General features: G+C 35.5%; 1 protein-coding gene across 6 annotated transcripts in view; it reads left to right on the top strand.

The window, feature by feature from the left end:
- Positions 1 to 24,805, top strand: part of DPYD (dihydropyrimidine dehydrogenase) — a 933,909-nt gene that overhangs the window by 202,708 nt on the left and 706,396 nt on the right. For all 6 annotated transcript variants that reach the window (XM_068962754.1, XM_068962769.1, XM_068962775.1 and 3 more), the window contains exon 4: positions 10,277 to 10,364. In XM_068962754.1, the coding sequence (XP_068818855.1) occupies positions 10,277 to 10,364 (88 nt within the window). The remainder of the gene's footprint in view (positions 1 to 10,276; positions 10,365 to 24,805) is intronic.

A 24,805-nucleotide genomic window follows, 5' to 3' on the forward strand; every position in this document is an offset into this window, starting at 1 on the left:
GCCCTGGTTGAACCCATACTCTGTTTTTTTTTTTTTTTTTAATGAGTGATATTAGGCAGTAGATGTTATTTTCCCCTCATTCCATCCCCTCATTCCTCTCAATCATTCCTGCCATATTACCGGGCAGGTAAAATGCCCATTGTATAGTAGCTGCTATGTGGAATATGGGGAGAAGGCAATGGCAACCCACTCCAGTACTCTTGCCTGGAAAATCCCATGGATGGAGGAGCCTGGTAGGCTGTAGCCCATGGGGTCATGAAGAGTCGGACACTTACTGAGCGACTTCACTTTCACTTTTCACTTTCATGTACTGGAGAAGGAAATGGCAACCCACTCCAGTGTTCTTGCCTGGAGAATCCCAGGGATGGTGGAGCCTGGTGGGCTGCCATCTGTGGGGTCGCACAGAGTCAGACACAACTGAAGCGACTTAGTAGCAGTAGCAGCAGCATGTGGAATATGGAGAACCACATATGCATCCAAAACTTGGTCTCAGTATTAAGCTCTGGTAGACTCCTTGGTCCATGGTAAAATCCTACTTATTCTGCCGTCTCCAGTATAAGTACCTGTTTGAGAAGGCTCTCTGATTTTCCTGAAATGTAAATACTCTTTGCTTCTTCTGAAATCTCATAAGGAGAAAATGAAGATTTTAAGCATATGTTTATATTGGTCAGAAATCCACTGTGTTTAATACATGTAGATAATTATAAAACACTAAACTGTGATTCTTCACTGACCCCTTTCACATTAAAGGAGAGAAAGCAATACGTAACTTTTCAGAGCATTTTGAGAATTATAGAGAATAACTATTAAATACTAAAGGAGTACATACTATTAGGTGTAAGTGTGTAATATTTTAACATTCTCACAACAAACCTCTGAAGTACAAGTTATTATCTCCATTTGCATATGAGAAAATGGATCCTCAGAGAGGTTAGGTCACTTGCCTAACATCATAACACAGGTAAAGCTAAGTCAAGAATTAGATGGGGACATCAAAACCCAGAACTTGTTCTCTTACTCTATGCTGTGCTTTCTGGGTTAATATATTTAAAGGCTTTGTACAAACAAGCACATTTAATCACTTAGTAATTAATATTTGGGTACATATAAGTCTAGGTGTGTGCACACACACTGTGTATCATACATATATGCTTTGTATTATCTGACTTGTTCATGCTAGCTATTTCCTATAAATAAAGTAACCCAGACCATCTGACCTGCCTCGAGAAACCTATATGCAGGTCAGGAAGCAATAGTTAGAACTGGACATGGAACAACAGACTGGTTCCAAATAGGAAAAGGAGTACATCAAGGCTGTATATTGTCACCCTGCTTATTTAACTTCTATGCAGAGTACATCATGAGAAACACAGGGCTGGAAGAAGCACAAGGTGGAATCAAGATTGCAGGGAGAAATATCAGTAACCTCAGATATGCAGATGATACAACCCTTATGGCAGAAACTGAAGAAGAACTAAAGAGCCTCTTGATGAAAGTGAAAGAGGAGAGTGAAAAAGTTGGCTTAAAGCTCAACATTCAGAAAATGAAGATCATGGCATCTGGTCCCCTCACTTCATGGCAGATAGATGGGGAAAGAGTAGAAACAGTGGCTGACTTTATTTTGGGGGGCTCCAAAATCACTGCAGATGGTGATTGCAGCCAAGAAATTAAAAGACGCTTACTCCTTGGAAAGAAAGTTATGACCAACCTAGATAGCATATTAAAAAGCAGAGACATTACTTTGTCAACAAAGGTCCATCTAGTCAAGGCTATGGTTTTTCCAGTAGTCATGTATGGATGTGAGTGTTGGACTATAAAGAAAGCTGAGTGCCTAAGAATTGATGCTTTTGAACTGTGGTGTTGGAGAAGACTCTTGAGAGTCCCTTGGACTGCAAGGAGATCCAACCAGTCCATTCTAAGGAAGATCAGCCCTGGGTGTTCTTTGGAAGGACTGATGTTGAAGCTGAAACTCCAATACTTTGATCACCTGATGTGAAGAGGTGACTCATTTGAAAATACCCTGATGCTGGCAAAGATTGAGGACAGGAGGAGAAGGGGACTACAGAGGATGAGATGGTTGAATGGCATCACTTACGCAATGGACATGAGTTTGGGTAAACTCTGGGAGTTGGTGATGGACAGGGAGGCCTGGTGAGCTGCAGTCCATGGGGTCTCAAAGAGCCAGACACGACTGAGCAACTGAACTGAACTGAACCCTATTCAGGTACATGACTTACCATTATCTTGTTACTGCAAGGTGGAGGAAGCTCTCTATCTTCTTTAGTCTGGCCATCTTCTTCAATCACTTTGAATACTTTCAATCCCTACCATCTTTAAGTTGAATAAAGAATGGTTTCCAAGAGAGTTTGCCAAGGACACCATCCATCCAGGACATGAAGAAGGACTTTTATCTATAGTATTCTCTATTTTTTTAATCAAAGTATACCTCTATTATAGCTTCAAGTGGCAAGGATCAAATTATATCATAGATTTTAGGGCCTAGCTATCTACTGGGCAGAGAAACATTTAATAAATACTCTGATTTGTTCTGTATTCATTTACTTAAGTGCTTTTGTGTTACTGACATATTTTTAAAACTTGTGAATGTGTAATATTACTTTTTAGTATTTGTCACATAATAGCATTCTTTATTCCATTTCAACAATTCATTTTGTAAGTTATGACTTTGTACTCTTTGAATAACTTTGTAGCAGAGAAAAATTAGAAAGGGGGTCATTGTCCCTTCACTGCTATAACCTGCATTTGGCAAATACACATATTTTCTTTAGATTTTCAAGTGTATGTGCTAAGTCAGTTCAGTTGTGTCCAGCTCTTTGTGACCCTATGGACTATAGCCTTCCAGGCTCCTCTGTTCATGTGCTTCTCCAGGTGAGAGTGTTGGAGTGGGTTGCCATGCCCTCCTCCAGGGGATCTTCCCAATCCAGGGAGCAAACCTGCATCTCTTTTGCCTCCTGCATTGGCAGGCAGGTTCTTTACCATTCCTTCCACACCCTTAGATTTTGGTATTGGTATTTAAATCTTGACTTGTTATTTAATACTTCAATCTCTAGTGTCTTTAAGCCCCAGTAGATTCTGAAAACTTTAAGGACTGACTCCACTTCCTTTAATCATGCTTAGTTCTCTTTTCGTACCTAATTAGTGCTGTCTTATGTATATATGCATGATGTGTGTTTATTTCCTTACAGTGACTTTTCCTGAAGCTTATAATGTACATTGATTCCACCACATTCTTCTTATTCCACTTCTGTACAGCAAAAATGGAAACTTAAAGTCTGATTTGCCCTTGTAAGAAAGAGAAAAATCTAAGTTTAAGAACAATATTCTGAGATACTCATGATGATGGTCTCTTTGTGTAGTAAAATACAACAATATGTTTAAAATTTTCCAGGTGGTACTATGTGCTAAGTTCTTATAGAAGTGTCTTTCTTGCTTACAAGATAAGATGCGTGCAAATTAATGGCTTCTTATGCTGTTGAGGTTTTTGTAGCATACAAAGCTTTTTAGAAAACTATCTTTTCAGTAGGTATGTCTGTATCAAAGATGTTTAAAGTTGTAATAGAATTAGCCTTCAAAATCGTGTAATATCATAAAACTCTAATGTTTTCATCTTGACTTGAGAAGTCTCTTGAGAATAAGGTTAAAACTCCCTTCTGCTTTTTTCTTTTTTTTTTCCTTAAACTAAAATTGGACTCCAGGAGAGAGGATACTATAGCTTTCTCTAGCTGAGACTTCTTAACTGCTTTTTTTCTCAGTCTTCAAATTACTGTGGCAAAGAGGCATTGATGATGCCAAGGTATAAGGTCAGTAAAATATCATCTTTGAAAATTTTAACCCGCCTTCATACATGAATGGACTAATCCTGAGTATAAGATGGTAAATATGTTCTAGTATTTCCTTCAAATGCTTTAGCCACTTGTATCATTATGCCTCTGGGAGATTTCTGGAACCTCAATTTTTTCATCAATGAAGCAGAAATAAAAGTAGTCTTATTAATATTTAAGAATCAGTTACATATAAAGGGTAAAAATGAATATTAATTTTTTTACTTTAAGTTCCTTCATGTAATTCAAATTATACCGAAAATGTAAAATATACTGTTTTTAGCCATTACTATTAGAAAACCAATAATTTTCTGTCAGACTATAGGAAGATTATAGAAAAATTTATATCTATATTCTATTTATATATTCATGATCATCCAACAAAATGTTTTGAGCATCAATTGTGTGAATTGTGTATTATTCTAAATTTTGCTTCTTTTGAACTGTCTTGAAACACCAACATGTGAATGGAGATTTCTAGTGGATAAATAGCTTTACTTAAAAATATTTTTGTTGTTAGCCTATACTATCAAATATATATTAAAAGCCTTAAATCATGAATATCATTGGTGTGGTTAAAAAGGCAGAATGGTGCACAGGATGAAAATTTCAGTTACTGTAAGTAGTTTTGCCATAGCTTTCCAACCCAGTGGCGTGTAGAAACTGGGCCAAGATGCATATTGCTAATTGCTAAGTTGCTTCACTTTTGTCTAACTCTTTGAGACCCTATGGACTGTAACCCACCACCCTCCTCTGTCATGGGATTTCCCAGGCAAGAATCCTGGAGTGGGTTGTCATATCCTCCTCCAGGGAATCGTCCTGACCCAGATCTAACCTGAGTCTCTTACATCTCCTGTATGAGCAGGTGGCTTCTTTACCACTAGCGCCACCTGGGAAGCATATTAGGGGTATTAAAAGTTAGTTTCAAATATGCATGAGTTAATAAGAACTTGTGGTGTAATCAGAGAAACAGAGAAGTATAAGAATGGCTGTTAATGGAATACTGAGAAAGCAGAAAGAATTACTTTGATCTGAGAATAGCCCTTGAGTGTTTGATGTATCAGAACATTGGATTGATATCATATTTTAAAGATGCCAACCATCCTTTTTGGGGTCCTTTTATTACGACCATATCTGGGTTCCAGATATATCACTGGGTAAGCTGGGCAACTCAGACATAGGTACGACACGTTTAACCTTCATTTCTTGACTCACACTCCTTCCATTCAATCTGATACTCCATTCTGCTTGGTTTCAGTAGAAATTATTGTGAAGCTGGGGAAGGATATTAGACTATAGATTTGCCTACACTGGTATTATAGGGTAGAGAAGTTACATCGTGTACCCATTGCTGCATTTGAATTAGTTAGACCTTCCAGATAAAGCTGCTGAATGTCAAAGATCTGAGGAAAACCAAAATCAATATTAAAATAATTTTTAATGTAAATGCTAACTTCCTTGTTAGATTTATATCAATTAATATAGATTATACATAATCTGATGAAACAATGCTGGCTTGATTGAACCAAAGTATAGCAAATAAAACCCAAAGACAGTGCAATGTGAGGTTAAAGGCTTTCAAATATATTTGTGTGATTTTTTTTATTTTTACTGGCAAAGAAATTATTTAGACTCAAAGATTAGAAAATTCTTTAACAAGCCTAGGTTACTATTCCAACTGTTATGGATGCTTAACAATAAAAGAAGCAGGTGTCTATTCTTAAATGTGTGAAAGATGAAATGCTGCTGCTTCTGTTACTCACTATAATGTTTTTGGTGTCATAATATAGAATAAAACTCTCCAGCCTCACTGATATTTGGGGAGAGGAATCATAGCTCTCTTTCCCTAGAGAAAGATACTGGATAAATATATCTTTAATAGTTTTGTCCCTTAAATAGTGGTACTAAATTTTTCATACATTTTTTTATGGTGACGTTGAATCATGAAGGATTAACATTATTAAAGATTCTATATTTTGCTTTTTAATGAAATCTATTGTCATGTTCTCTATTAAATATGAAAATGAAAGAAGTTCATCACTAGGAAAAAATCTAAGATGTTTTATTGCTTTAAAATAACTTAATATACTCCTTATAAATGTAATTATTTGGGGATTAAAAATATTACATGAATGTTTATCTGAATTAACTTTAGCCTCTTACAATGCATTTCAAAATAAACGGCACTATAAAAGGATAACTTTGAAACATAAAAGGGGAATTAAATGACTGAAGATAAAAACAAGCGTAATTTAAATGTTCACTTCTAACAAAAAATTTGTGTAGAACTGTGGTTTACAATAATTGTTGACATATTCCCCTAAGTACTGTGTCTGTGGTTTTTCACGGTATCAATCATTTAAAGCAATTTAGGTAATACCATTCTGCCATGCATTTCTGCTATTTTATTTACACCATTTGCCTACATCAGTGGAATGCAGTACCTTTCTGATTTGGTACAGTAAATGCACTCTGTAATATCTATTATGGCTTGGTCAAAGGATAATTTATTGTCAAATAGAAAAATAGGTCAACACTAATGTCACTTGATGATCAACCCCCCCAAGTTTAATAAAACATCTCACCAGTATGCATTCCACTGCAGTGGTTGATATTTTATTAGGACTACCTGGCTATAGCAGTAGTGTAATTACTGAGCTGTCAGAGTGATAAGTGGGATTAATGGCAGCCTGATGCACTTTAGTCTGCAGAGCGCTTAGAGAATTGCAAGATGGTATTATTATCAGAGTCTGCCCATTCTGGCATATTCATGGCACCAAAGAAAAAAAGAATGCTACAATTCAGGTTTGCGTTGCCCTGCCTCATTAACATCTGACATTTCCAACAGCTGTTATTTGTGAACTAGCTCAATAATAAAAGGAGAGTTATTTGATAAAGAGGCTTAATAACCACAACTAAAAATCCTTACGTTGTCAGTGCTGTTAAGTGAATCTGTTTATGTTAAATTTAATATTTCTCTGGAAGAACAGAAAAATACACTTTGCATTAATTTGGCTCATTCACACCTGCTGACATTATAACTTTATTTTTTAATTGTCTTATATTTAAGTTGGGTGTTAGAAAAAAGAAAAGCCAAAAACTTGTGCCTTATTAGGGAAAGCCAGAATCCTCTATCTGTCTGTCTGTCTGTCTATATCTTTATCATAAGTATTTTTGTTGTTTTGTTCTTGTGGAATTGCAGATATTTAAAAAACTGTCAAAATGACTTTTACAAGTCAGAAGATATTTATTATTGTATATTATTTTATAGCTTTTTATTTTAGCTTAGCTACTTTATTTTGCCTCATAATAGGATATCCTTTCAAACACTATTAATCTACAACATGTTTATCCATGTGAAGCTAACCTATATGTTATATTTCAGAATCGAGGACCAAATAGACCTTTTTTTAAAAAAAAAAAAATTTCTTTTTAGATTGTTGTGCTACTGATCATAGCAAGAATTTCCAAGAAATTCTTTTTAAACTCAGTGACAATGTTTTAGGGAAAAAAAAAAAATCTTAAGTATTAGAAGATAGGAATTCAACTGAATGATAGCTGTGAGTCTAACAATGGCATTTAGAGAAATGATAGGGGAGAGGTTTAATGACTCCATTTCAGAGAGGACAATTGATTATGAAAAGCTTTCGGTCCTCATTGTGTAAAATTTAATTTAGAGAGAAGGCTAAGGGCACAAACCAGAGAAAAGAGATCAGATTTAAAAACAAGATATTAATTAGGCACTGAGAAATTGGTCCCGACAATGAAGAGGACTCTCTGATTGACAAAAGAATGACAAGGAGACTGGTATTGTTTTCTCAAAGGAAATGAACCAACGTCTTTACACGTGGAAGTGGATAGAAAATGAGCTCGCTCGTCACCTTTGTAACTGAGCAACGTGGTACTCATTCTGAGGGAGATTCTCAGAGAACTCTCGTCTTCTGACAAATGTGACAGTGATGTATCTTAAATTTTAGGTTACCAGCCTAATTCCTCTCTATTCTCACTCTCTCTTTATGCCAGACCAGACTCCATTAGTCTACCTACCCTGTCATGTTCTTTTCTTTCTAGTCTTTGGCACATACTTTTTTTATGTTTTGGTCGTTTTCTCGAGCAATCTTCTGCTCAAAGTCCCACCCTCCTTCACTCGCCTAATGCCCTTTCATTCTTCAAGCATCCCTTTATGTATTATTTCTCCCAATAAGCTTTGTCTGACCTCTCCCTCCTGGACTGCTGTTCCTCTTATATGGTCTATTAGCTTGCTGTTTCTACCCAAATTCACACTGACCGCATTGACACTACAAATGCCTTTTATATGTTTGAACTTCCTCCAAACTGCATGGTCCGTGAGAGCAGGGCCATGGTTGTCCTTTTCATCATTTTTATGACCTCATATCCCAGGTTCTAACATGTAACAAGGGTTCATTAAATATTTATCAAATGAATACACAAAAAGTATAAGAATGTAGAAATTAAAGACTATCCTAGCCAGTGGTTGCAGTCCTAAAGTAGTAATTATAGAATTGTGATTCTCACTGTGTGGCTCCAATCATGTTTATCAGAATCACCATAAAGGGCAGTCATTGCAAGTGGCAGCCAAATGCAGATTCCCAGGACATTAACTAGAATCCACCTGCCAGTGTAGAAGACATGGGCTCAATCTCTGAACTAGGAAGATCCCCTGGAGAAGGAAATGGCAACCCACTCCAGTATTCTTGTCTAGAGAACCCTGTGGACATAGGAGCCTGGCAGGCTACAGTCCATGGGTTGCAAAGAGTCAGAAACAACTGAGTGACTAAATAACAAGGGCCAATAACTCAAACTCAAGAGGGGCTTCTCTGTGGAAATTATGACATTTATCAGGCTTCCCAAGTGGTTCTTAGGCACATTAAAGTCTGAACATGTCTCTGATTGTTTTTCCAGGAAGCAAATTCTGATATGAAATTAGTATTGCTATTGCTAAGTTACTTCAGTCGTGTTTGACTCTGTGTGACCCCATAGATGGCAGCCCACCAGGCTCCCCCATTCCTGGGATTCACCAGGCAAGAACGCTGGAGTGGGTTACCATTTCCTTCTCCAATGCATGAAAGCGAAAGGTGAAAGTGAAGTCACTCAGTCATGTCCGACTTAGCGACCCCATGGACTGTAGCCCACCAGGCTCCTCCATCCATGGGATTTTCCAGGCAAGAGTACTGGAGTGGGGTGCCATTGCCTTCTCCAGATGAAATTAGTATATGGAAAGTTTATTAGAAGATATACATTGTCTGACTCTTTGCAACCCCATAGACTGTAGCCTACCAGGCTCCTCTGTCCATGGGATTTTCCAGGCAATAGTACTGGAGTGGATTGCCATTTCCTTCTCCAGGGGATCTTCCCAACCCAGGGCTCGAACCCAGGTCTCCCGCATTGTAGACAGTCGCTTTACCATCTGAGCCACCAAGGAAGTCCATATATCTGTGTAAGAGTGATGTAATCAAGATTGGACAGACATAGCCACAGTAAAGGCTGCAGTGCATCCCTGAAGACTTGTTCCCCAAGTAGGGGCAAGGAGAATGGGTCTTTACTTACTACCAGTGACCTGTTATTGGAAACTCGCTGCCCCTGGGAAGGTGGCATGACCTTGGTTCAGCCTGTTTTCTTTACCTGAGAGCACAGCAGCTGGGAGAATAAATGTTTCAGTCTGGAAGGCAGGGGATCTGGTCTATGCATTGCAGTATCTACTACAAAGCCCAGTTGCTGTGTATATAGTGTGTATGTTAAAGAAAAAAAAAATGGAGAAAGGGTAGGATGATCAGAGAGGAAGAAGGAGTCAGGGAAGAGAGGTGGGAGGATCAGTGGAAGGGATAAAGAGAGGAAGAAAGGAATTTACAAGTGGTAAAAGGAGATCTTTTTCTTTGCATTTGTGTAATAACTACTGTCTAAAAGACATACAAAACTGTCATCATAAAAGATTCTATTCTCAGGACCTCCCTGGTGGTCCAGTAGTCAAAACAATGTGCTCCCACAGTATGGGACACAGGTTAGACCCCAGATCAGGGAACTAAGATCCTGCAGTATGTAAATAAACAAACAGCAACAATAAAAAGACTCTATTCTCTAAGCATTATCAGTGCAATGAGAGATCCAGAAAATACTGATTTAGTAAATGGATGAATCATGTATCTTAAGTAAATATGATCTTCTTCTTAAACTCTAGGAGGAACACCAAGGGAAAGGATAGCTATTTACCTGAGTGGTGCTATATTATACACCTTAGGATGTGTGCAAAAAGTGAAACACAAGTACTCTTTGTTTATTGCTTAAACACTTTTTGTTCCTAAAAATAATATAGTTTTATTTGTTCTTACCAGATACTAACTCTGAATGTGTTTATGGTAGAGAATATATAGAATGTTACTTGACAGTTTCTTTAATTCAGTTATTTTATTCCCTAGATGCCTGAAATGTGCAGATGCCCCCTGTCAGAAGAGCTGTCCAACAAATCTAGATATCAAATCATTCATCACGAGTATCTCAAACAAGGTAAATTTGGATTTAGCTCTGCAAATGAAAATTAATAACAGCCTTTGATCTTGTTCTCTGTTATTACCATGATTAAAGCATAAAGCTTGTCTTAGTAAATTAAGTTAAAGTATTAAAAGTATGATTTCTGTAGGCATGTGAGAATGTGGCACATTTTATTAATTAGTCTCTTCCTAGTTGTGATAATGATTATTGTGAAATCAGTATTCATTGTTTATTATCTTAAAAATTAGTTTGTGGTGAATTGAATCATTTTTTAATACAAAGCATTCACTGAATAGATTGATTCTAGCTTAAGCATGCTAAATGCTTACAGATAGGAACTGTCTTTGACTATCAAAACACATTTCAAGTTTGATATCTTTGTTTTAAAATGTACTTTAATATTAACTCTGGGGCCCTGAAACAAATCAAAGGAAGTTGTCTAAGACTTGGACTAATTCAGAGACTGATAGCGTTTTAACCAAAACCCCCACAACAACTAAAAAATAGAAAACAGACTTTTATGGGCAGTAGTAGATAAAAAGGAATTTTGATCTTTATGTTGTTTTTTAAATCAATGTAAGGCTAAGCCTAGTTTTTAGTAAACAAGAGAATGGTTGATTAAATGATGAATAGTATCTTTTATTTGTGAAAGAAGCATTATGAACTCTTAGCCAAGGATCCTATCCTTTAACTACTGAGCAAAAACTGAAGGCATCTTCCCGTAAGGATGTAGAGATTGCTTCTTTTCACAGGATTTAGTACTTATTTGCTAAAATGCTGCTAAAATCCAGTAAGTGCCCCTTTAACTAACTGGTACCTTTTTACATATAAAGATTATTTCTCAGTATGTCAGTGATTTAAAAATGTAAAGTAAAATAAAGTAAAAATAAAAAAAACTAACAAAAAACAAAAACCAAAATACAGAAAATATAAAAAAAAATGTTAGGTTTATGATTTCAAAAGCATTAGAGGTTATTACTTAGATATAGGATGTGGTATTAATCTACATGGTCAGATCTGAAGTCCAGATTGAATTTTTGCATTGAATCTCTGTGAACCCAAGGAAAATGACTTATCTCTTCACTTTCATTTATGAAAGAAGAATAGCATCTGTCTTATAGGATGGTGCTGTGAACTGAATAATATTTTCATGTGAAAATCTCTGATATGGCAATTATTCAATAAATATTTTATTGATATGGAATTATTATTATTTTTTCTATTCATTCAATATGTTAAATACTATACAAGTGACTACTATTTTTATTTCTGGTATTACTTATTGAGCATCTACTATCTACCAAACTCAGTGACAAATACTGGGTGAAAAGGATCCCTGCTATGACCTTGCCTTCTGAAAATTATAACTCTGAGCAAAACCAGACACATTAAAAAAATAAAACAACACAAAAACCTACTGATAATTCAATGTGATTAGTGCTGAAACCATTCAGTTTAAGAAGATTATTCAGCATATGAAAAAGCAAGAATGTGGGCTATATATGGCATGTGTAGAGAAATATAATAAATTCAATGTGGCTAGAATGGAGCCTTGATTACATAAAGAAGAGTGATGGGAAAGAGACAAGGCAGTTAGATTGATTTTATTTATTTATTTATTTTTAGATTGATTTTAAGTTGTGAAAATGTTTGAATTCTATGCTCAATATTTGAGACTTAATTCTGTAAATAGTAGGAAATCACTAACGCTCTGTATTTGTTTTGTAATTAAGAAGATAAAATCTGAAAAGAGATCTCATTTATTAAATGAAATATCATAAACATTTATCATCACAGAATCTCTGACTTATATATGAAAAAAATAATTTATGTGAAGCATGTATATGAAATCTCATGAGAAAAAGAATAAAATAAAATGTTCAAAATTTGAAGTAGAAAGAGTTTTGGCTAAAATTATATCTTAGGTTGCACTCCTGGCTTTAAGCATGAGGCAATAGAATTGTGATCCATGCTAGCTAAATTTTCCCTAGAGAATCTATAATTTAGTAGTGATTTTGATTCTAATTAGTGTATAGCATAATCATTCAAGCTATACAAAATTTTATATGAAAAAAGAAAATGAGAATAATGGTATTCTTTGAAAAACTTATAAAATGTCTAAGTAAGATCAGAATCATCTCTATTTTAGGATAATGTTGTTTCATTAGTTTGTTCATATTTCTTACTACCTGATGAAGCATTGCACTTTGGTATTTATTTAAATAAATTTCCATATGAAGAGAAGATATTTGGGGGTATTTAATTGAAAATGTAATCTTATGCCAGACATTTAAGGAACTCTATTGTAAGTAGTATTTTGTTGAAGAATCATTGTAGCAATCATAAAAGGTAAGAGATTGTTGTACGTTAAAGCCTGCAGCTTTTAAGATATTTACCAGGTGTACGATGTAGGCTGTCCCACATTGCTCTACCAGTGGACCTCAACTCAGGAGGGGGGTTCTTTCCAGGTTGAGAGGGTAATTGAATCACCAGACTCAATGAGCCTTGAGCCTTTTTGAGAAAATCATGTCACTTGGATTGTATTGTGTTAGGTTTCTGTGATTCAGTGGAGTTTAGACCAATACTTCCATTCTTTATTTTTTTACAAACTGGATTACAGCTCTAGTTTCTAAAGGTACACTCAGTTCTATTGTACCTCCTTGGTCAGTTTTTCTCTGTTTCATGCAGGTTGTTCTTTGCAATTGTATCTCTCAATGGAAAGTACACATTTCAGATTCATCAAACTGTAAACAAGGGTTATATTTTTGGATAGTTTTCTTTTGGAAAAAAAAAACCCACTACATTATGTAAGAATTCATAAGGTCACCCTATAAAGGTAGTGAAAAACTGACTTAAAATTTTTTTTCCTTAGTTACACAATCCTTTCTTTTCTAATAAAAAATAATTATTATCTTTTTCAAAATTTTACATTAAGTTGTAAAGCAATGGCTTCTCCACAGACTTGTATATTTTACAGAATCTGTATACATTTTGTATACAATCTGTATAGATTTTACAGACTCTATATAGATTTAGTGGCTTTTATAGCTAGATAAATACATTTAATAATATACATTAGAAAAAAACTGACTCAGTGTCACATAAAAGGCTCTTATCATAGATTCCTGTTGAAAGTAACTAGAAATCAGAGAAGCAGCACAATTTAACCAGCATTATTTATTGATAAATATTATTGACAACAATAGTTTTATTAATGTTTTCTTGTTGTATGTGTGTGTGTGTATATGCACATGCGTGCGCAGATATTATAAAGCAGAATTGCAATCAACAGATTTAGTCCATCCTACTTTAGGGTTTGCTTTTCAGTTTCAATGGCCACGTGGTTTATACCATTATCAAGTAAAATACTGATCATTTTCAGAATAATTTTCTAAAATCATAGCTTTAATTATATTGTACCCTTGTTCAAAAAGCTTCAGTGGCTTGCCATTGTGTATAAAGTAAAGCCAATTAGGTACCCCTCGTTTTTATGACAGAGAAGTAAGTAAATGAAAAAAGTATTAGGAAGTCCATAATTTACTAATCAGTAATTTAAAAAAATGAATATTTTAGATATGTAAAACAAAATGTGATAATTGAGAGTTCAGGTTTCCTTTGATACCCAAGGCTAGTTCCCACACTTTTATTGTCAGATGGTACTTGGAGCACCTCTGTGCACCCCAAGAAGACTGACAGAAACTTACCTACCTTCCGTAAGATGGTGTTCAAGGGAACAGCTTTTAAAAACTTTAGGTGATGCTCCTAGAGAACTAACAAGTCATTATCCTTCAGAGTTCAATCTGCCATTTGGTTTACATAAATAGTTCTGAACTTGTGTGTCAGTTCCCCTTACAGTCATGATGCCAATTTTTAAATAATGTAATTTTTAAGTATGTAATTTTTTCCTAAATTTTACAACAGCTAAATATTATGGGTCTGTGTCATTCCAGGGCCCAATCTGAGTGGGTCTTGTGGCATAGACTAAGGTACTGCAATTCTAATTAGCTCTTCCTTGTCTGATTAACATTGACTTTAGGCTCTACTACAAAGCCACAGTCATCAAGACAGTATGGTACTGGCACAAAGACAGAAATATAGATCAATGGAACAAAATAGAAAGCCCAGAGATAAATCCACACACATATGGACACCTTATCTTTGACAAAGGAGGCAAGAATATACAATGGAGTAAAGACAATCTCTTTAACAAGTGGTGCTGGGAAAACTGGTCAACCATTTGTAAAAGAATGAAACTGGATCACTTTCTAACACCACACACAAAAATAGACTCAAAATGGATTAAAGATCTAAACGTAAGACCAGAAACTATAAAACTCCTAGAGGAGAACATAGGCAAAACACTCTCCGACATAAATCACAGCAGGATCCTCTATGATCCACCTCCCAGAATTCTGGAAATAAAAGAAAAAATAAACAAATGGGATCTAATTAAAATTAAAAGCTTCTGCACAACAAAGGAAACTATAAGCAAGGTGAAAAGACAGCCTTCAGAATGGGAGAAAATAATAGCAAATGAAGCAACTGACAAACAACTAATCTCAAAAATATACAAGCAACTTACGCAGCTCAATTCCAGAAAAATAAACGACCCAATCAAAAAATGGGCCAAATAACTAAATAGACATTTCTCCAAAGAAGACATACTGATGGCTAACAAACACATGAAAAGATGCTCAATATCACTCTTTATTAGAGAAATGCAAATCAAGACCACAATGAGGTACCACTTCACACCAGTCAGAATGGCTGCGACCCAAATGTCTGCAAGCAATAAATGCTGGAGAGGGTGTGGAGAAAAGGGAACCCTCTTACACTGTTGGTGGGAATGCAAACTAGTACAGCCACTATGGAGAACAGTGTGGAGATTCCTTAAAAAACTGGAACTAGAACTGCCTTATGGCCCAGCAATCCCACTGCTGGGCATACACACCGAGGAAACCAGAATTGAAAGAGACACATGTACCCCAATGTTTATTGCAGCACTGTTTATAATAGCCAGGACATGGAAACAACCTAGATGTCCATCAGCAGATGAATGGATAAGAAATCTGTGGTACATATACACAATGGAGTATTACTCAGCTATTAAAAAGAATACATTTGAATCAGTTCTAATGAGATGGATGAAACTGGAGCCGATTATACAGAGGGAAGTAAGCCAGAAAGAAAAACACCAATACAGTATACTGACACATATATATGGAATTTAGAAAGATGGTAATGATGACCCTGTATGCAAGACAACAAAAGAGACACAGATGTGTAGAGCGGACTTTTGGACTGTGAGGGAGAGGGAGAGGGTGGGATGATTTGGGAGAATGGCATTGAAACGTATACTATCATGTAAGAAACGAATCGCCAGTCTATGTACAATGCAGGATGCAGGATGCTTGCGGCTGGTGCACAGGGATGATCCGGAGGGATGATGTGGGGTGGGAGGTGGGAGGTGGGAGGGGGGTTCACGTTTGGGAACTCTTGTACACCCATGGCAGATTCATGTCAATGTATGCCAAAACCAATACAGTATTGTAAAGTAAAATAAAGTAAAAATAAAAATAAAAACAATTGGGCTATAAAAAAATACTTTCTTTTTAAAACTTGATCAATAAAATTATATGCTTTATTATTGTATGTTAATTACTATATACTTATTAATAGAGTTTTGGAATAGTTTTATTCAAATTGTTGGCAGTTTTCTTCAGTATTTTTCCCCCTTGTTGAGATTTCCATGAAAACGCAGTTTATTTGTGCTTAGAATAAATATCAGTTCTTTAAATCTTTTTGGTAAGGACATGCTGTTAACCAACTCTTTTTGTTTCTGAAAATGTTCATACATTTCTTAACTCTCATAAAATACTTTGTGCATAGAGTAGAGGATTTGCAATTATTTTTTACACCTCTCAGAGAGTATCACTTTAGTGTCTTATGTCATGCATGCTATTTGAATGTCACCAGCATTCTAGTTATTGCTCACTTTAGAATAATGTCTTTGGAGAGTGGCTGATTTAAAGACCTTTTAACCTTTAGTGTTCAACAGTGTTACAGTTATTTATATCAATATGGGTTTCTTTCATTTATTTTGCTTTGTTTTCATTATGACTCTTAAATCTGTGGTTTGATATCTTTCATCATTTGGGGGACTGTTTCATTGTCTTTACTTCATTTTCTGGAGTTCTCATTAGATATGTGTTAAATATTCTTATTTTATTGTCTGTGACTCAACTTATTTTTCGAATTTTCATTTCTTTGTTTTTTGGAGGTTACATTTTCAATCATTTCCTTCAATTCTACTTTCTAATTTACTAAAACCTTCTTCACCAGTTTCAAATATGTTCTTAAAATTGTCTGCTAAGTTTTGAGTTACAATTTTATCTTTCATTTCTAGGAGTTCTTTTTTACATTTAAAAAGCCTGTTAGCTTTTTATTTATTTCTCAAGTCTACCTATAATTTCTTAAAGCAGATGAAATTACTTATTTTTATATTCTTGAGAATCCCGTGTCCAGAATATTTGTGAGCATGATTATATTGCTTATGATGTCTAGTGGGTCCAGACATAGTGTTTTGTTTACTTTTATTTTTAATTTTTTAAATTATTATTATTATTATTTTTCCTTTTGGAGGCTAATTACTTTATAGTATTGTGATGGTTTTTGCCATACATTGACATGAATCAGCCATGGGTGAACATGTGTCCCCCCATTCTGAATCCCCCTCCACCTCCCTCCCCACCCCATCTGTCTGGCTTGTCCCAGAGCACCAGCTTTGAGTGCCCTGCTTCATGCATGGAACTTGCACTGGTCATCTATTTTACATATGGTAATATACATATTTCAATGCTTGTCTTTATTGCAGTCCTTGTAAAATTTTCACAGATAAAGCCTCAAAGAAAATGAGCAACCATAGTTTAAAAAATAAATCCTGTAATAAAGATGTTTATTTAGAAAAGGAATCTATACTTGCTGTGTTGTCAAAGACCCTGAAAATTAAAGGCTTTTTTTAACCTGGTTTAGCAAATGGCTTTAAGGTTGTTCCACTTATTTCTTTGCTTACATCTTATCATTTTCTGTCCCTGAACATGAAAGTTCATGGATGCATTCACAATACTTAAAAAATATATTTTACCTATAATTTAAACTTTATAAATTAGAAGAGTCATAGTAGGTAACTACTTCTCAATACATGTGAAAAAGTGCCTATAAATATTTAAGCTCTAATGGGTAGTCTAGAATGATTGAAACCTACATTTTTATTGGTAAATTCTGAGATGGTAATCAAGAAGGTATATCGAAGAAATAGACTGTTGAAAAATAAGACAAAAAGATTTGCCATGTCAGATACTGAAACTCACTGCACAGCCACCGTAGTCAGTATAGAATTGGTACAGGAACACACATTTCTGAAACACATGAAAGTCTGTAAATGAAACCAAGTAAATAAGAGAACACAATATATAATGAAGAGGATATTTTAATTCAGTGGAAAATGGTGACTTCTTTGAACAGTGGTCCTGGCATAATTTTGTCTTTACCTTCAGAACACTTCATCAGGCCATCTAAGATAAATTTTAGGTGTACTGAATTTTTAAATATAAAAAGGAAAAGGTTTAAGGGTAATTTTCAATCTTTGAGCTATGTGAGAAAAAAATTTACTACACACATTTAAAAATGTATTTTAAAATAAAATCAAACCAAACTTGAAACCAGGTGAACATTTTTTGTTGTTGTTGTTCTGCATATTTAGGCTAAGTGGTAACTTCTGTTAAATCAGAGTTCCTAAAATTTTAAATGAGAAAACTAACCCAACCTTGCATAGGCAGTGTTCTCATAAGCATTAAAAAAGAGGTCACACAAATGATTAATGGCCATACTAGAGATGTCCTACTTCCATATTAGCCAGAAATATGTAAATAAAAGGGTGATACCAGTTTTCTCTCATCATATTTTTAAAGTTAAAAAGTTAAATAGCCTCCTTTGCTATCTAACAGAAAGGAAGCAAGAAATCTCATACAGTAGTAATATATTTGAAAATTTCAAATATTTATACAGTTGTACTAGCAATGCAATGGCACCCCACTCCAGTATTTTTGCCTGGAAAATCCCATGGGCAGAGGAGCCTGGTAGGCTGCAGTCCATGGGGTCACAAAGAGTCAGTCATGACTGAACGACTTCACTTTCACTTTTCACTTTCATGCATTGGAGAAGGAAATGGCAACCCACCCTAGTGTTCTTGCCTGGAGAATCCCAGGGACGGGGGAGCCTGGTGGGCTGCCGTCTATGGGGTCGCACAGAGTTGGACACGACTGAAGCGACTTAACAGTAGCAGCAGCAATGCTTTGATATCTGTTCTTCCTAGAGAAATAAAAGTATAACCATATAATGGTATATGTACAGTAGTATTTATTACAGCAATCATAGCATGGTTTGAAGTAGCAAAAACTTGAGACAACAATAGTGCCCAACCTTAAGAAAAGTGTTTAAGCTATTAACCTGTTTTTATATTATGGAATGTTACGTGGCTCTGCATTATTATTATATTTGTTAATCTAAAAGGATATTCCTATTAAATGAAGAAAGTGAGTTGCATACTAGTATAAATAGCATAATACTATCTTTAAAAAATTCTGATTTATATATAAGCTAAACATGGCATAGAAGGACTTAAACTTTAGATTCCTCAGTTGATTGAGGTTAAGAGGTTATTAACATTTTTGCTAAAAATGGCCGTATTATTTTACATCCTCAGTAATGATATATATTTTTAATAAAAATAATAGATTAAAATTCTGTAGTAAAATAAGTAAAGCTAATGGATTACAGAATAACATGTATAGACCTTACTCTTAGTTTTTATTTTGGTACAAAAAAATCAGAAAAATATTCAGCTTTTTTTTCCCTAAATGACTAATAGTTCCAAATCTGTTTATTGAAAAATATGTTTTCCCTCTATTCTGAAATGCCACATCTATCATATGCTTAATTCTATATTTATGTAGGTCTATTTCAAACTCTTTGTTTGTCCTGTCAATCTGTATATCTTTGACAGAACCAAGATATTTTATACTATACTGTGTAATATATCTTACCATTGATAAAGGCTATTCCCCTGATAGTATATTTATTTTCAGAATATCCGACTTTTCTCAACATGTAAAACTAGTTTCATGAAATGAAAAGAAGCTCTACAGAGTAATTATTGAATGCTGTGTCTGGACTATGCATGCATGTTAAGTCGCTTCTGTTGTATCCAACTCTTTGTGACCCCATGGACTATAGCCTGCTAGCCCCCTCTGTCCATGGAATTCTCCAGGTAGGAATACTGGAGTGGGTTGCTATGACCTCCTCCAGGGAATCTTCCCCACACAGGGGCCGAATCCACGTTTCTTGCATCAGCAGGTGATTTCCTGAATCATCAGGCAGGTTCTTTACAACTAGCTCCACCTAGGAAACCCTGTATCTAGACTGTGGTAATGTATTAATTTAAATTTAGTAATGCAAATTTATGCTTATGTTACCTCATACACTTATCAGCTGGTAACATTAACTCAATTTTCTAGAATTCAGCTTTGAATTTTAATATGTAACTTCTCAGTTTTGAGACTAGCAAATGGTAAATTTACTAAGTGGTAAATTACCAATGGCTGTAATATTTTCAAAATGTCCCCTCTTTTCTAATGTGCTGGTGGAAAAGAGAGATGGATATTACATTGTTTGTGCTGTGCTTAGTCACTCAGTTGTGTCTGACTCTTTGCTACCCCATGAACTGTAGCCTGCCAAGTTCCTCTGTCCATGGGGATTCTCCAGGCAAGAATACTGGAGTGGGTTGCCCATTTGTTTCTCCAGGGGATCTTCCCTACCCAGGAATTAAACCAAGGTCTCCAACATTGGAGGTACATTCTTGACCTATACAAATGGAATTTTAATCTGACTAACCATATGTGGATACATATGAAATCCAAAAAGGTTAAATGGTTTATCCCAGATCACATAACCACTCGATAGTGTAACAGTATTTTCCTTAATCCTTGTCCAATGTACTTTCCTTTGCATCATACTGCACTATTTATATGAAAAAGTATGTAAAAGTCACTATTAAAATATGAAGTGCTAAATAAGTAACATATTTTCTATCATGACACTTTTCTAAGTACCCAGTTAAGTTCAGTTCAGTCGCTCAGTTGTGTCTGACTCTTTACAACCCCGTTAACCACAGCACGCCAGGCCTCCCTGTCCATCACCATCTCCCGGAGTTCACCCAAACTCATGTCCATTGAATCAGTGATGCCATTCAACCATCTCATCCTCTGTAGTCCCCTTCTCCTCCTGCCTTCAATATTTGCCAATATCAGGGTCTTTTCAGTGAGTCAGCTCTTCGCATCAGGTGGCCAAACTATTAGAGTTTCAGCTTCAACATCAGTCCTTCCAATGAAAACCTAGGACTGATCTCCTTTAGGATGGACTGGTTGGATCTCCTTGCAGTCCAAGGGACTAACAAGATTCTTCTCCAACACCACAGTTCAAAAGCATTAATTCTTCAGCACTCAGCTTTCTTCACAGTCCAACCATCACATCCATACATAACTACTGGAAAAACCATAGCCTTGACTAGATGGACCTTTGTTGGCAAAGTGATGTCTCTGCTTTTTAATATGCTATCTAGGTTGGTCATAACTTTCTTTCCAAGGAGTAAGCGTCTTTTAATTTCATGACTGCAGTTACCATCTGCAGTGATTTTGGAGCTCAGAAAAATAAAATCAGCCACTGTTTCCACTGTTTCCTCATCTATTTCCCATGATGTGATGGGACTGGATGCCATGATCTTAGTTTTCTGAATGTTGAACTTTAAGCCAACTTTTTCACTCTCCTCTTTCACTTTCATCAAGAGGCACTTTAGTTCCTCTTCACTTTCTGCCATAAGGATGGTGTCATATGCATATCTGAGGTTATTGATATTTCTCCCAGCAATCTTGATTCCAGCTTGTGCTTCTTCCAGTCCAGCATTTCTCATGATGTACTCTGCATATAAGTTAAATAAGCAGGGTCACAATATACAGCCTTGATGTACTCCTTTTCCTATTTAGAACCAGTCTGTTGTTCCATGTCCAGTTCTAACTGTTGCTTCCTGACCTGCATATAGGTTTCTCAAGAGGCAGGCCAGGTTGTCTGGTATTCCCACCTTTTGAAGAATTTTCCACAGTTTATTGTGATCCACACAGTGAAAGGCTTTGCCATAGTCAATAAAGCAGAAATAGACGTTTTCCTGGAACTCTCTTGCTTTTTGATGATCCAGCGAATGTTGGCAATTTAATCTCTGGTTCCTCTGCCTTTTCTAAAACCAGCTTGAAATTCACAGTTCATGCATTGCTGAAGCCTGGCTTGGGGAATTTTGAGCATTACTTTACTAGCGTGTGTGATGAGTACAATTATGCAGTAGTATGAGCATTCTTTGGCATTGCCTTTCTTTGGGATTGGAATGAAAACTGACCTTTTCCAGTCCTGTGGCCACTGCTGAGTTTTCCAAATTTGCTGGCATATTGCGTGCAGCACTTTGACAGCATCATCTTTCAGGATTTGAAACAGCTCAACTGGAATTCCATCACCTCCACTAGCTTTGTTCTTAATGATGCTTTCTAAGACCCACTTCACTTTCCAGGATGTCTGGCTGTAGGTGCGTGATCACATCATCATGATTATCTTGGTCATGAAGATGTTTTTGTACAGTGCTTCTGTGTATTCTTGCCACCTCTTATTAATAGCTTCTGTTTCTGTTAGGTCCTTACCATTTCTGTCCTTTATTGAACCCATTTTTGCATGAAATGTTCCCTTGGTATCTCTAATTTTCTTGAGGAGATCTCTAGTCTTTCCCATTCTATTGTGAGTTTCCCATTTTAAGTACTATTAAATCTTAAATAGTCCCAGAATATATAATACAATAAACTTTATCTTAAGTAAATTTGACTTTCATCTTTAGACAACTATTTGATAAATTGAAGAATTTTAAGTAAATAATTGTAAACAAGTGAAAGTTGCTTAGTTGTGTCCAACTCTTTGCCACCCCATGGGCTATACAGCCCATGGAATTCTCCAGGCCAGAGTACTAGAGTGGGTTGCCTTTCCCTTCACCAGGGGATCTTCCCAACCCAGAAATCGAACCCAGGTCTCCTGCATTGCAGGTGGATTCTTTACCAGTGAGTCACAAGGGAAGCCCAGGAATAGTGGAGTGGGTAGGCTATCTCTTCTTCAGCAAATCTCCTGACCTGGGAATTGAACCAGTGTCTCCTGCTTTGCATCTGGATTCTTTACCAACTGAGCTATCATGGAAGCCCTAATTGTAAACAAAACTAATTATAATTTTGAAATTTGTATGGGCTTAAATTAATGCACTTTGAATAGAGACTTTCTGAAAACTGTGTTTGTATCTTCTGTGCAGATTGTAGCTGACTGGTGGTTTTATGAGCAATATATAGTAACACACTATGTTAGACAGCAAAACACCCAGTTGATTAAGAAATCTCATTTCTGTCTGTGAAGAGCAAACCTTCATAAGATAGTCTTACTTTATTTTGTTTGGATAAAATAAAATAGGAGTACTAAATTGTAGTCTAGCTCTACTATCATAAGTAATAATTCTGTCTTAAGTTATTATATATATACATATATATATAATGATGTCCAGCAATAATTTCTGAGTTTGTTTTTTTTAAATCTTGTTTAAGGTAAGATTATTTGGAGTGAGGTAATTTGATCTCTTTCTTACCTATCAGTTTTTTTCTTAATTTTGCCATTACTTATACTTGTTACTGAAAATATAAACTTATGTTTAAAACTTGGCCAATCATTTGATTGACTTGTATTTTTTTACCCTTCTTGATAACAAATGATTTTTAAAGAACAAAGATGCAACAGAATTTCCAGTTTTCTCTTTGTAGCCAAATATTAATTACCAGTATATTTAAATTATATCAAATGTGAAATAATTCTCAATAGTTTACTGAGTAGGCAGTAGCACAGGTGATATAGTTTTGTTTTTAGTATAACATCTTTCAGAAGAGGGAGATATATGAAGTGCATTAATACATCCAGATACTAATTTTCTATTTCTGATGTTGGGCAACAAATGCCCTTTTAATATAGAATTTGTGTTATATTTTTGTTCCAGTAAAAATAATCTGATTTAATCTATATTTCTGGTTACCTTTAAAAGGATGTACAGTTTAGTTGGGTTGTAAAGAAAAAACAATCTCAGTGAAAGATGAAATTTATAATATCAGATTAGAGAAAAATCTTTTAACATTTTATATAGTATACGAATAGGTGATTCTATCAATATTAATTTTACTTCTCCTTCAATAATTTCTGAAATTAACTTTTTTTTTGCTTGCAAATTATGTAGTATTTATAAATGATAACTTCTAGACTTCTACTTTTGTGTATTTTTCTTAGCTATAATGATCATTCTAACATTATGATCTTGACTCTACCATATATATTTCTGTATTGGCATAGAAGTTTCTGTGTAGAAAGGCATTCTATCTCCTTGAAGACAGTATACCATGAATTATTGTAACTTATAAGGGGGGGCTTCCCAGGTGGTGCTGCTGGTAAAGAATCTGACTACCAGTGTAGGAGATGCAAGAGAAGTGGATTCGACCCCTGAGTTGGGAAGATCCCCTAGAGCAGGAAGTGGCAACCACTCTAATGTTCTGGCCTGGAAAATTTCATGGACTGTGGAGCCTGGTGGGCTACAGTCCATGGGATTGCAAAGAGTTGGACATGACTGAGTGACTTTCAATTCACCTGTCGGCTGTGTGACCTTAGGAAAATCACCTCTCTTCTCTGAGCATCATTTTTCATTTCATTTTCAGTATATGTGAAATCTGGCACTCTAAATGAAATAACCTTGTATTCGGTTGTTTATTTCTGTGTTTCGTCGTGTCTCTCTAACAATAAAAAATTATACTTCTGTAAATTTCTTAGAAAATCTATTGCAAATTTCCTTATTTTCAGTGGATAAATGGGCATTTTATTATTCACAACAGATCATCACATTACTTACTTTGTTGTTATTGTTCATTCACTAAGTCGTGTTGGACTCTTTGCGACCCCATGGACTGCAGCACTCCAGTCTCCTCTGCCTTCCACTGTCTCCTGAAGTTCACTCAAATTCATGCCCTTTGAGTCGGTGATGCTAATGATTTGAATTTTATATAAATTTTTTTTTTCTTTCCCTCACCTTTTCAAAATCAGATGAATGAAGGCTCTGAGGATTCACTGGTAGAGATCGAGGGTAAGTGAAAAGAGAGAAGACTGTCCATAACAGGTCCCTGGGTTAGGCAATACTTAGTGAAATAATCCTGTGTATAACCATAGAAAAGAAAATTATTGAAGACTAATGGCAGAGTTTGATATTAAAAGATTAATGCTAATCAATTAAGTTT

Source organism: Capricornis sumatraensis, chromosome 2 (assembly GCF_032405125.1).
Source record: "Capricornis sumatraensis isolate serow.1 chromosome 2, serow.2, whole genome shotgun sequence".
In the NCBI taxonomy this organism is placed as follows: domain Eukaryota; kingdom Metazoa; phylum Chordata; class Mammalia; order Artiodactyla; family Bovidae; genus Capricornis; species Capricornis sumatraensis.